Raw genomic sequence first — 13,220 nt, 5'->3', positions numbered from 1 at the left:
CAAGAAGGCAGGAATAGCTAAATAGTGTTAAAATATTCACAGCAAGAGTTAGGCAAGTGTTGAGTGATCAAAACAATCTACTCGGAAACAACACTAAATACATGATCTGTGTGGCTCTGCCACAGCAGCATAACCAGTACAAAGCTCAGATTTATATATCTAAAATTTAGGGTTGTGTTCTGGTTCCCACACAAAGTACTTGGCCAATCAACTGGCAAAAAGTGCTATGCTCCTCTTACACACCCAGCAAAACCAGCAATTTTTATGTTGTCCACAGAAGGTGTTTTGAGAAAAAAACAAGGTGATTATTCATTTGGCATTTGACAGGAGAAAACAAATGCTTATTTTGTATGCAGAGATAGTAGAGGCCAAGGAGTCCAGGCCTCTTTAAAAAGTCCTTACCACTACAGAGATGCAGCTGACTTGCATCACTCTTCTTGGTATGATGTAGTACTAGTGCTTGCTGCTGTTCCTTTGACAGCCATACGTACATGCTCACTGGAAAGTCACCATATGGTGCAGGAGAAACCAGCTCCAAAAAAAAAAAAAAAAAAAGACAAAAAAACCAAAACCAAAACCAACCCAAAACTACTTGCTCACGGTTAATGGTTTATGTTATTACTTGAGAGACGGGTTTTACACCCTTTCTTCTGCAAGTGAGGGAGATGAATTTATCAGTACAACCAACGCTCCCATAGCCAAGATAAGAGCAGCCTGGAATGGCTTGAGAAAAAGGTCCCATCCGAACTCATGGAGGTCGCTGTAGTGGGAACTCCTCAAGAAATGGGAGAGGAGGAAGCAAAGACTCCCTGCTGAGTATCAAACATGACTACTAATCAAAACAGGGGACTCTATTCCAAGCAGGAGCAGATGGCACCCCCAGGATTATCACCAGCAGCTGTCAATGCAGTGATTATACATAGAAATTGCACAGCTAATGTACTGTATAATTTAACTAGACTGAAAAAGATTAGGGAGAGGAAATGTTAGTTTAAGATTTGGAGCTTATATTTTCCTAATAATTGTTGGAGGCACCCCACAATCTTCAGTGTAAAAGATACATTTTGATTTGTTGTTGAAGGCCAGAGTAAAAACCATGTTATAGACTTCAACATCTTCCCATTCAAAAATGCTCAGGCACTTCCTGGCCCAGTCAAGTTCTCTGCAGTGCTCCATTTTTCAAAGGTTTAATGATTTTGTCCAAGGAAACACTTAATTAGCTCTTTCAAAATTCCTCTTAATACACATGGACAGAGCTAAGAGACAGAATTTTTTTTCATTAAAAAAAAAAAAACCCAAAAAAAACCCAACAAAACCAAAAAAACCCACAACCTTTTAAACAAAGGATAAATGTCAGATGTTTTCCTGCATGCATGTAGCATTGTTTTGTCTTCAGAGCCAGATAATACAGGCTTCCAGTACAAGACCATAAGGATATTTATATATGAAAAGAAAAAGAACTGCACATGGGGTTTCCTTTACTGACTCGGGTTTCCTCTTACTCTGGACATGCACAAAGTACTGTTACAGATTTTTCTGATCATCTAAATTTTAAAGCATGAATAAATGCATGAGGAAGTACGCATTTCACTTTTGCAGCTGATCTGGTGCTGCAATGCAGTGACGTGAGCACTGCTGATTTATGCTGCCTCAAGACCTAGGCTGGTTATTTTTTGTTTATAGAAGCACTCAGTGGAATATTTTTAGATTAATCTTCCTCGTTAACATTCTTTGCGTAATTTACATGCTCTTATTCTCTTTGGGGTAGAGCAGATATCTGAACTGGGGGAGCAAACAGGATCCCCTAGCACCCCACGCTAAGAACCAATCAAGAAACTCATCAAGACAATTAGAAGGAAGAGCTTTACTGGCACTTCTGCATATGTGGCTGGCATTCAAGCAGACTGATAGGGCAGTTACATTTCTTATTAATTCTTTAGTTAATAGTCCAACAGGTCTTGTGTTCCATGTAGCAAGGGACCCGATCACCCCACTATTTCTGAGCTTAACTGGGGCAGCTATGTAAATACTGTGGTTCCCATAGAACTCAAGAATTTAACAGCACTAGGCCACTAGAATTTTTCAACAAGCCATGGTAGCAGAACCAATCTTTCACATCTCTGATTTCCCACACAGCTGATAAAAGATCCATCATGGTTACTGTATGTAAGAAGTTCTTGTTAACAACGCAGCGTTTCACTTGTCTGTCATTGGCTTCCCACTGTGTTATAAGGAACTGCCACTCAAGTACCCCATGGTCTCAGGGCCCACGCTCTAGGACTGATGTGGGAGTTTTTATTCCATTTTCCCCTCTGATCAAGCTGCACAAGAGGTCAAGGACAGTTAGTTGAACATCAGTTGGTCTATAAGGTGCTGTGTTGCACAGTGTTCCAATACTTAAAATATTTTAGAAACAGTATTTTCAAGAAAACAAACAACTCAATTCCCTCCCCCTTCCCCCTCTTCCCCCCCCAAACTAAAAGAAAAGACCCAAGTTTCCAAGGAACAGTCACTACCAAAACTTATGCAAGGTCCCTTGCCGGGTGCACACGCCTCTACCCATGGCTGTATGTAACCACGCAGGCACAGCAGGAGCTACATCGTCTATTCATATCCCCACAGACCAACAAAATCACAATACAGCCTTATTTAGGTATATTAGCTCACATTCTGTATTCAATTCAAACACCAGTAAGCAGGTCAAGTTAATCTTATGGCAACTTCCAACTTAAGATGCTTCTTACAATGGCAGTGAATTATACATGATCATCAGAAAAACAATTCCCCTCCAAATGCCGTACGCCAAGTTCACCGTGGATATTGATGTTTATTTCAAGAGGAATTACATATGGAACTGAATAAAAGTCAGTATTCCAAAGCAAATACTACATTCTTCCCAGGAACACCTCAGAACAGCATGTCATTTTGGTATCAGGTACTAGCAACTTCAGAATATCTATTTCAAAAATTCTGTAACTACCACTGAGTTATGCTAAACAATCAAAGCTGTTTTACTACCCACAGATGTCGACATTTTTCCTGTTCATAGCACTAACATGCAGGTGTTACAGGAGTCTAAAACAAGCAGCCTTTCAATACTGAAATACTTTTTTTCCTGTGATCATTAAACAAAGGCACTTTTACCAGTGCAAAAGAACTATTGGTAAAGAAAGCAATATTCAGGTTATGTTCATATCCCTTCTTTTGATGGTGTCTTGATCTCATCTTTCACCAAACTCAGTTGTCCTACATAGCCAGTAACACTACTGCTCTGCCAGCCTGAGGCAGCTGGATGCCATCTACTCACAGTTCACCTGCAGAGCCTCTTTCCTAACTTGGGATTGTATCTAAACTTGGGTCTTGGCACTTTCCTGAAGGACAGTAGGGATGACCACTGAAGTGCTGCACACACCTGATACTGACACCCTGAAAATACACCAGCTACTGCATAAGGCTGTGTACTGTTGCCTTGCACATGACAGCAGGACTGAAACCTACCTTAGCATGTACTTCACATGTTTTCCCTTTCTTCTTCTGCTCTGCTTTCCTTCCTTCTCCCAAAAACCACCCATAAAAATCTTGCCAGTCTTGTCATTTGCCGTAAGTGCTGTTTACACCATGTTTTCGTTAAAAAACAAACAAAAAAAAAACAAACAACAACAACAAAAAAACACCACAGCTCCACAGACCTTCAGTTACATTTGACAGTGTAACAGGTACTGGTGCAAAGTTGAACTCTCACTCACCGTTAGGGCTCATTTATGTATTAATCCCATACATCAGACAGAATGATTTAATGGCATATGGATTCACAGCAGTTATTTTCAGTTTATCAAAGCAATAGCGAGATAATTTAAAATGCTATTTGGCAAGGGAGTCGGGGTAAAAATGCCAGTCACTCCTGAGCTTAGGTTCAAACAGCTCTGCCCGAGACCCCTGGTGTTCTACCAGCACTTCACTTCTTGCACTCTCCCACTAGTGCCAGCAGGCATCCTGACCCCATGCCTGTGGTGAAACAATAACAGTTCTAACTCCTGTGTTTTCTAATCCCGTTCCATTGTGTTTGGTGACCTCATACTGCTTCTGTCTAGAAAACACAGCTTTTCTCTGCAATCTGATAGGACATCAAGCTTTGAGCATCCCTGGACAGACAAGGTTAAGCAACAAACATGCACAAGTTAGAATCAGGCACTTCAAAAATTATTTCCGTTCTTTTGTAATAAGACAGCCACATTTCAAAATAATTAAGAAGAGAAAGCATAATGTACAGAAGGACTCTACTGTGTGAATATTTTCCCTTCATGCAGCCTTTACTGCTGGTATCTCATACTTCAGAGAAGCAGCACCATAAATAGACTGAATTAAGGCTGAGGACAATTGGGCTGGTAACAGAACTCTCCCACAAAATAATTGGGTTTTCCTACCCCATTCTCTATCCTACACACACATGATTTTTGAAGTACTATATGGTAAATATCAGAAAGCAAAGAAGGAGTCTACTGACAGCAGAAAAGACAGTAACTTTTTTTTTAAAAATCTAGTTTTTGCAAAAATGGAACTGTTCCTCCATGTAACACATTCTATTTCAGAACCTCGTTACACAACTGCAATGCCTGTAGTCAATCCTAGTCATGGTCTCCCTCTTCTTTCTCTATTTTATACCAGAAAGAGACTGCTCAACTTTCACAACTCTAAATCATGTTGGCAAAAAAGTTGGTGACCGCACAGAAGCGGGGGGAGACAAGAGCCCTATGCTTGGGACTGGGAATGGTCGCGTGCTCCATGATGATGTACTTTTTTATTGGGATCACTATTGTGCCATTCTACACTAAAAGGTAAGAACAGCCACTTGTTTAAGAGTATAAACTATTTCTTTTTCCAGTCAGCTTCAGATACAATCATTAAAACAGTGCCAAACTACGTTAGTATGTTGTATAATGAATAAACAATACGCTCTGAAGAACTCATAAGAATTTAAGATAGAAGAAAAGGAAAATAAAAAAAACTGAGCCAAGAGATCGGGCATCTAGGGGTAAGCACAAGAAAGGAAAGGATCATCTTCAGGGCTAGAATGAGAACAGACTAAACCAAAACATGAAAACAGGGAAAATAAAAAACAGCCATGCTGCTTGATAAGGCTTTATAACAGAAAGTTAAGTCTTGCTTAAATGGAGAGGTTAAAAAACAAAAAGCAACTTTTATTAAAAACAACCCACCCTCCTGCATCTGGGAAACTATAAAAACTGGAGCAGCAGAACTTAAGCTAAAATTGTTCAGTCTAGAATCTGTAATTTACTTGCAAATCAACCATCATAAGCAACTAGCACCTGCAACGCCCCATCTACTACAGCCAATGCTGCAGAACACAGCAAATGCTGAAGTTACCATTACTCACATTTTTATTTCATTTTGCAAGTTCTGCCTCCACACACAAAATCAATTTGCAGAAAGCCAAACAAGACTGAGCGTAGCTCAATTTTTCACGCTTGAAAATTTTCATAGAGAAAGCGAGTACATCCACCTCATTCTTCTTCATAAGAGCATCTTTAGGCTCTAAACCTTTGAAAAAATGTTATCTTTAAAACAGAGTAATTCTCATTTATTTATTTTCTTGCCTCCTGATTACGTGACAAAAGGCATTTGCATGTGAAAGGATTAGTTTCTTAAAAAGTAGAGTGAGATGACTTCTTTGCTCTTTGCTGAAGTGTACTGCTGGAAGCAAAAGCTTACTATGTAGTAACTAATAAAGGTAACTCTTCAGAAGAAGAGAAAAAAAAAAGAAACCCTTTGCCAGACAAAATCCTGCTGCTTATTCATGCAGAAGGTCCCCATAATAAAGACAAGGAGAAACGGGGGAGAAAAGTGAGAATATGGGAAATGCTCCAAGTTCTGAAAACTATTGCATGAAACGAATCAAAATATTTCTGAGACAGTAAATCTGCACTTCAAATATTTCCTACCCAACGTTGAAGTCTATAGCAGTTTCTTTCTTGAATACCACTTGAAACTAATTACAGATGAGGTTAGAATCTAACTTCAAAATGTTGAAGGAACAACAGCAACTACCACAAACACCTTTCCTGTGCTGCTTTTCAGCAGCACTTCTCAGGGTGCAGCCACAGATTCAGGGTGGGCAAAGTTCACCTCAGCAGGTCTCAGCAGCCATGTCCTCCACATCTGGCACACAGCTGCATCTCCTGCACGCCTCTTGTAACAGACACCACTAACAAATTTTAAAGTGACACCTTTGGGTTTGTTTTCGTAGCGTTTGGACAATGGAAACAATGTGCAAGGTACTCAAAGCCAACATCAAGGAGCAAGTTCCCTGCTCAGATGGCAAAGGCTCAGAGGATGAAGATCTCTTTCCTTATCCCTGCCTACAGGTGTGGGTTAATCTGACAGCCTCTGGACAAGAGGTTATGCTCTATCAGACCGAAGATACACTTGAAAGAAATCCTAAGGTACTTAAGACACAGATAGAATAACCTCTCTCTGCTGCTATCTAACCACTCTGAGGAGAAGGGGCAATTGTTTTTAAGCCAAGGAACAGAGTAAGGCTTGTGCACCTTTTACATGTGTATGTCTGTGCTTTACACCAAGGCATTTTTAAGCTATTCCAGAAATTACAGTTTTGGATTTTGTTTTAAACATTACACCAAACATTAAGTTAATCCTTGTTAAGGAATTACACCACCAAAACATGAATATTTAACATTTGTGAACAGTAAAAATATGCAAGTCTCCAAGTTAAATACTGACAGTAACAAATGTTTTATAAACTGTGATTTGCTCAGTTGCTTGTTGAATTATCAGAGAAGAGACCTGAAGTTAAAAACTTTCAAAAATAAGAGCACAAATCCCAAATGTTACTTACATTTTAACTGTGATATGACACAGGGATTAAAGAAAACAGAGAAAGGGGAAATGAAGGTGCTGCTGAGTGTGAGGCACATTTTAGACAGAAAGGAGAGAGAAAGCAGTAATTTTGAAAATGACCAGCCAGAAAACTCATTTGTGTTTGGTTTGGTCTGCAACTGTTTCTGGCAAGCATGGCAGGAGAAACCTGGTCTCCCAGAGAAGGCACTGGCACTGTCAGAAGTGCCTGTGCAACACGGAGATGTTTGCTATGGCAGCAGAGGTCCCTTGGTCAGTCATTTTAGGGATCTCTTCCTGAAAGGGAGAGACATTAAGTAAGACAGAAACACAGGTGCACAATATGATGACACTAAGCTGGGAGGAGTGGCTGACACACCAGAAGGCTGTGCTGCCATTCAGAGAGACATGGACAGGCTGGAGAGTTGGGCGGAGAGAAACCTGATGAAGTTTAACAAGGGCAAGTGTCGAGTTTTGCACTTGGGGAAGAGAAACAGCATGCACCAGTACAGGTTGGGGGCTGACCTGCTGGAGAGCAGTGTAGGGGAAAGGGACCTGGGGGTCCTGGTAGACAGCAGGATGACCATGAGGCAGCAATGTGCCCTAGTGGCCAAGAAGGCCAATGGCATCCTGGGGTGCATTAGAAAGGGTGTGGTTAGTCGGTCAAGAGAGGTTCTCCTCCCCCTCTACTCTGCATTGGTGAGGCTGAGGGAGCTGGGTCTCTTTAGCCTGGAGAAAAGGAGACTGAGGAGTGATCTCATCAATGTTTACAAATATGTAAAGGGTGTCAGGAAGATGGAATTAAGCTTTTTTCAGTGATGACCTGTGATAGGACAAGGGGTAATGGGTGCAAATTGGAGCATAGGATGTTCAAGGTGAATATCAGGAAAAATTTTTTTACTGTGAGGGTGACGGAGCACTGGAACAGGCTGCCCAGAGAGGTTGTGGAGTCTCCTCCACTGGAGTCATTTAAAACCCACCTGGACGCCTTCCTGTGTGATGTACTCTAGGTGGTCCTGCTCTGGCAGGGGGGTTGGACTGGATGATCTTTTGAGGTCCCTTCCAGCCCCTATGATTCTATGAATATTCCTTTGGCTTTAGGGGTGTGTAAAAGATTAGAGGGAAAAGTAGGGTGTTAACCTTTTGTTCCTGACAGTGTTTCTGCCTGGGAGTCAACAAAGAGCTCAACATTCTTAGGCCTGCTGCCCCACAACCAGAAGTGCTCCTACACTGTCCCAAGCAAGGTCAGGTTCACTTCAGTTCCAAAACCATGAGAATATCATAGGTCTTATTCCAGCTCAACACTCTAAGAGAACCAAGTGAAATGCAGACCTTGGATGTCCAAGACCAAGCACTTTCAGAGTGCAAAAAACACGCTTGGACTACAAGTACTTCTTAAATAAATTATGTTGCACACAGTGCAAACCTGTTCGTGTAAAACACTTAAGCTGAAGAGACTTTTGTTAGCTATTGCCTATCTTTAGAGTGACTATATCAGGGAAAGCTACGTGCAATGAAGTGGCAAAGCAGAAATTATCCACTGTAGACTGAAACGAATCTTGTTCACTCCAAGAGGAGGTGATTGGCTCATTTCCTACCTCCTGTTTGCATTTCTGCAAAGCTTTCAGCTCAGGAGCCACCCCTCTTTTGCCCTGGCTAGTTTCCAGCTTTAAACACCTAAATATTATTATGTATGCTAAATAATGTTGAGAAAAAAAAAAAAACTCTTATGAACAACAACAAAGAATGTTTCAGTTTCAATGAAGACTAAATAGCTTCCTGTTCTTACTACAGGTCAAAATAGTTCTGAGTTACAAGGACAATTAGGAAGCCTCCAACAGCCATGCTTAATTCTTATTTTTTTACTAGTTACAACTAGGGGCATACAGTGAAGCAACTCCATTTTCCTGCACACTGGCCACCCAGTTTTGAATTTCTGCACAGCTAACACATTTCTGTTGTGGTGGTGCCTGGAAGCTGTCAGGAATCCAAACTCGGTGCTGCAATAACCAAGAGACAGTCTCAAAGACTGCAGTTTTATTTTGAGCAAATATGTATTATTGGTGTCCAGCAGTATTCCAATCTGTACATCTGCAGACTGCAGGCACAGACAGACTGACAGAAACAGGGAAGCAGGGCAAATGGGTCACAGACATAAAGAAACCAAGACTAGCTCCCAGGATGCTAGCCAAAGGAGAGAAATTTTTGTCAGTAGTAGCACGTTTCTTTTACTCCATCTGACTTAACTTCAAACCCTGTATTGGAGTACCTGTTATAACGAAACACCTTGATTTCTTGTTCCAGTGCTCATATGTCCCAGGCAAGTCGGAGAACTCCAAAGAAGTTAAAGCACGAATAGAAACGATTGCAAACAATTTCAAAAAATACCAGACTTTCCCGTGCTACTATGACCCAGGAGGAACGCAGACCAGTGTTATTTTAAGCAGACTTTACCCACCAAAAGGCCTCCTCTTTGCTTTCCTTTGGCCTACACTCATGTTTACTGGTGGATGTCTGATTGTTTTTCTGGTAAAAATTAGTCAGTATGTTTCCGTCCTTTCTGCTTGGCAATAGAAAAATATTTAGCATAGATTGTTATAAAACATTAAAGTGCCTTTGTTCTACCTGTCTTTATATGGCTTCTGTGACTTTTCATGTATCAGGCATCAATCCAAGGGCTAACATTGCAGAAGAGTTTCCATCACTACCAGCAAATCAAAATTAAACCAAGATACTACAAAATAGCAGTTATTAACATTAGCAACACTCCTGCGAGACGCAAAATCTAGATGGTTATCTATCAGAATCCACAAGAGGAAAAAATTACCTCCTCTGGTGCCAAAATCCAAAGATGAATATAAGAGGAGAAATGTTTCCACAAGAAGGAATAACGTAATTACTTCTCCACACAATACTGTAAAATGCATCTGCAGCTGAACGGACGTACGATTCTCATCTTTCTCATCCAGGAAAGCAGAAACACAGCTGGCACAGGTACAGGCATTTTGGGTCACCAAAAGCATTTGCCAATGGGATGGGAAGCAGAAAAGTTCCTGTTTTCTTAGTTCACCAAAAGCTAACGCAGGACTATGGTAATTACTTAAATATAATAATCAGGCAGGGAGGATACCTGTTGAAGCTAAGACTCTGTACTGTACCAAAGGAAGTAACAAGTTTGCTGTAAATAGATCACAGTTTACTTAATAGTCTCTTTGAAAGCTTTACTCCCAATTTCACTTTTCAGCAGTTTAAAAAGAGACTCAAATTTATGGTCTACAACTCTCTCATGACTACTTCACACTCAGTGCAGTCTATCAGTAGCCCTACCACCTTGCTCCCCTCTCAGCTCAGCAGAGGTGAATGAAGGCTGGATGTTGCTGTCTGTTAGGGGTAGTCCCTGGGACCTCACTCATGAATTGGTGAACTGGTCTCTAAAGAGCAGAAGCTCTTGACCTTATTGAGCTCAGAACTCAGCATGAAGTGTGAGGACCAGGAGCTACTGCTTCTGACTGCCACCTTGGCTTCCCCACGATCACTCCCTAAAGCCACATCCTCCTTACCTCCCTGCTCACAGTTACTTCTGAAAGCAGCAGGTGAAGGTTTATTCGGAGTGCAAGCTAGCTTCAGTTTTACTGCTACCAAAATACAGAAAGAGTCGATTATTACATGAAAAGAGTAAATTCCCTACAATGTGTACACATTGCAAGTGCATGAAGAAAAACCTCACACAAATTTTCTTCTCTAATACAGTAATGGTCCCTAACTTGGCAGGAGATATTCCAAGGGAAAACATCCAGTGGAAGACAAAACCCACACACAAGTTCAGAAGCGCCATTGTTCTCAATGCTAAACTCAGCTTCCTCTTCTGCTCAAAAGAAACAAGGGATTTAAATGCAAGAAGTCAAATATCCTAATGTGGAGAAAAAAAAAAAAAACCACCCCCAAAAAAAAGTGTAGGCACCACAGAAGCCTGTTCTTGATTTTAAATAGTGCTTTTCTCATGTGTACAATGATGGCCGTTTTCTACATTTCAAATTTTTAAGTCACATATATGATTTTCCCTTCAACCTCACTTGTAGCAGAAATGAAGTGTTTTAACAGTGTGCCAGGTTACAGAATTTTGTGCTCTTGTAGATATTTTTCTATTCTTGTTCCATCTGCAGAAGTTGTGATGTGCTGGAGAGTCAAGTTTAATAACACTCTCTGTGCTTTTCACAGCAGCATGCAGGGAAGCCATGTAGCCTTTAGCAGCCTTTATTTGGTTATTTTCCTTTTTTTTTTTTTTTTTTTTTAAAATGGTATCGGATTATAGGATCAAGTCTACAATAAATCTGATATATAAAATGCTATTTTTCTGAGATCCAGCAAAACATTTCCTATGAGAACTCCTCTGATACAAGCAGTGACCATTGCAGTGATAGATGTCCACAGCTCACTTTCTCAAGGCAGAGCTGATGATCAAAGTATATTCATTACAGCATTAAAACTCCTGCCAGGGGAAGAGAAGTGGCAGCACAAGAAGCTGGACATGGAATTCATACTTAAAATCTGTTTGACTACACACAGCATTCACTAGCATTGATACTTAGACCACAGTAATAGTGCTTGAGTTGACTGGAATGTGCAAGGATCACAGGAAGAACGGGAAAAGATTTTAAGCCCTGCTAAATACTTAAGTTGTGCAGGCCCTTTATGTGTCTATAAGAATAATTTTGTTTTGCTGAAACTATTAAAAGTACTATTTTTCAAGTGCTGAGCACAGACTCTCAGGAGTAATTTTTCTTCTCAGTGGCAGATAAGGCTTTGCTGTGGTGTTTCTCCTGTTGGAAGATGGAAAAGAAAAGCAGGTCCAGCACTATTCTTGAGGAAACTAGCATTTCTCCTAAGCAAAAACAGAACAAGCCACCAACAAAAAAACAACGATCGCAAAATGTTTTAACAATAAACTCCCTCATACATCAGAAATTATTTCTCTGGATGAGGCAGATTCAGCTTTCATCAACTTTTAATAAGAACACCTTTCTCCAGCTTTCATGAGGTAGCAACAGTGGCAGCTTAAATGGAACCTGTGGGACACTGGTTCCCTAAGAAGTCACCTGTGAGTCACCAGAGTGTTTTTAATATACATAAACAATAGCAAGTACCTTCTGGCTGCCTCTAATAGTTTTGATTTAGCTATCCTGCTAACTGGTACTATTTTTATTACCTGATCCTCAAAGCAGCAACAGGGCAGTTAACAGAGAAGATTCTGGTCCCCAAAGATTCCTCACTTTCTGCGCTTGACAATAAAATAGGTTTCAACTGATTAACTGGTACTTTGTTCTCAGGTTTGAGGAAGGTGGGATTTTTGGCAGGAAAGAGATGTTTGGTTTTGCTTTTGTTTGGGGGTGATTTTCAAATAATAAGTTAAGAAAAAAACCTTAACAAGACATATTTGGGGTCTCTAGATTAGTCACTATTCAGAAGTCATAAAAAACAACTAACATATTCTGCTTTTGGCAATTTCTATGATAGGGGAAACAGCATTTCGGGTTAACAGGATGATTCCAAATTTACAAGACAGCTAGAAGATTTTAATACATTTTAATACAGGAAAAATAATCGTAAGTTTTGGGTGGAGGTAATTATCCTATATTCACAGTACGAAAGGTTGACAGCTGGCACAAAGGGTGCAGGGCAGCCATACAGACCCCAGGAAAGGAAGAGCTTGGTGCGCAAGCACATCGCTGTGCTGGGTCAGAACGCAAAACTGGGAATCCTCTCAGAAGTTCAAGGGCACAAGGGGAACATCTCGAGTTTTAGTTTTCACCCTGAAGTATTTCTAAACAGTAAAAATTCTTAGAATTCACATAGAAAGTTTTGTCGTTTCAGTCTCCTTGAACAAGGTTTCTTTTACTGTGCTGCTGTAAGACTAGCGTCAGTCTTGATGAATATCTTATACTGGGGAGTTGCAATATTATATGATGTTCTCCTTGTTTATCCCAATTCTCCACACTCTCAAGAGCACTTACAGAAAAGAAAAAGATGGCCAATGTCATCTGGATATGGCCATACTCAACTTTCATGTAAAATAGTTGGTGAAACAGAGACTAAACAAAGTGTCTACTATACTCCACCAGAATAAATAGCAGTGAAAAAAATCTTGTCAAAACCGAAGGACTGAGAAGCTGTTCTTTCAAAGCTTCCTAAAAATATCTACATGTATTTAAGAGTCATATAGTCTCATTGCACCCTGTACTCCTTTCCCTAGAAGTATCATATGACACTTGCACAGAAATTAAGCTGTCATATAGGTAAAACCACTCATGCATTGCCATACCCAAACCTGCACACGTACGTTCCCTTTC

General features: G+C 40.4%; 1 protein-coding gene across 1 annotated transcript; it reads left to right on the top strand.

Moving 5' to 3' along the window:
* Window positions 1-4,697: 4,697 nt before the first annotated feature.
* Window positions 4,698-9,505, top strand: KCNMB1 (potassium large conductance calcium-activated channel, subfamily M, beta member 1). The gene is made up of 3 exons (XM_008939109.1): window positions 4,698-4,835; window positions 6,266-6,461; window positions 9,178-9,505. The coding sequence occupies exons 1-3, from the start codon at window positions 4,699-4,701 to the stop codon at window positions 9,445-9,447; spliced, it is 603 nt and encodes a 200-aa protein (XP_008937357.1). The 5' UTR covers window position 4,698; the 3' UTR covers window positions 9,448-9,505.
* The last annotated feature ends 3,715 nt before the right edge of the window (window positions 9,506-13,220 follow it).

The sequence above is a fragment of the Merops nubicus genome, unplaced genomic scaffold (assembly GCF_000691845.1).
Source record: "Merops nubicus isolate BGI_N331 unplaced genomic scaffold, ASM69184v1 scaffold5864, whole genome shotgun sequence".
NCBI lineage: Eukaryota > Metazoa > Chordata > Aves > Coraciiformes > Meropidae > Merops > Merops nubicus.
This window is presented reverse-complemented; position numbering and strand designations above follow the sequence as displayed.

What these genes read in the sequence shown, in the direction of transcription:
- KCNMB1 (XM_008939109.1), top strand. Translation starts at nt 4,699, where the DNA reads ATGTTGGCAAAAAAGTTGGTGACCGCACAGAAGCGGGGGGAGACAAGA. An exon ending in GTGCCATTCTACACTAAAAG is followed by an intron (nt 4,836 to 6,265) that starts GTAAGAACAGCC and finishes TTGTTTTCGTAG; the next exon opens with CGTTTGGACAATGGAAACAA. An exon ending in CACTTGAAAGAAATCCTAAG is followed by an intron (nt 6,462 to 9,177) that starts GTACTTAAGACA and finishes TTCTTGTTCCAG; the next exon opens with TGCTCATATGTCCCAGGCAA.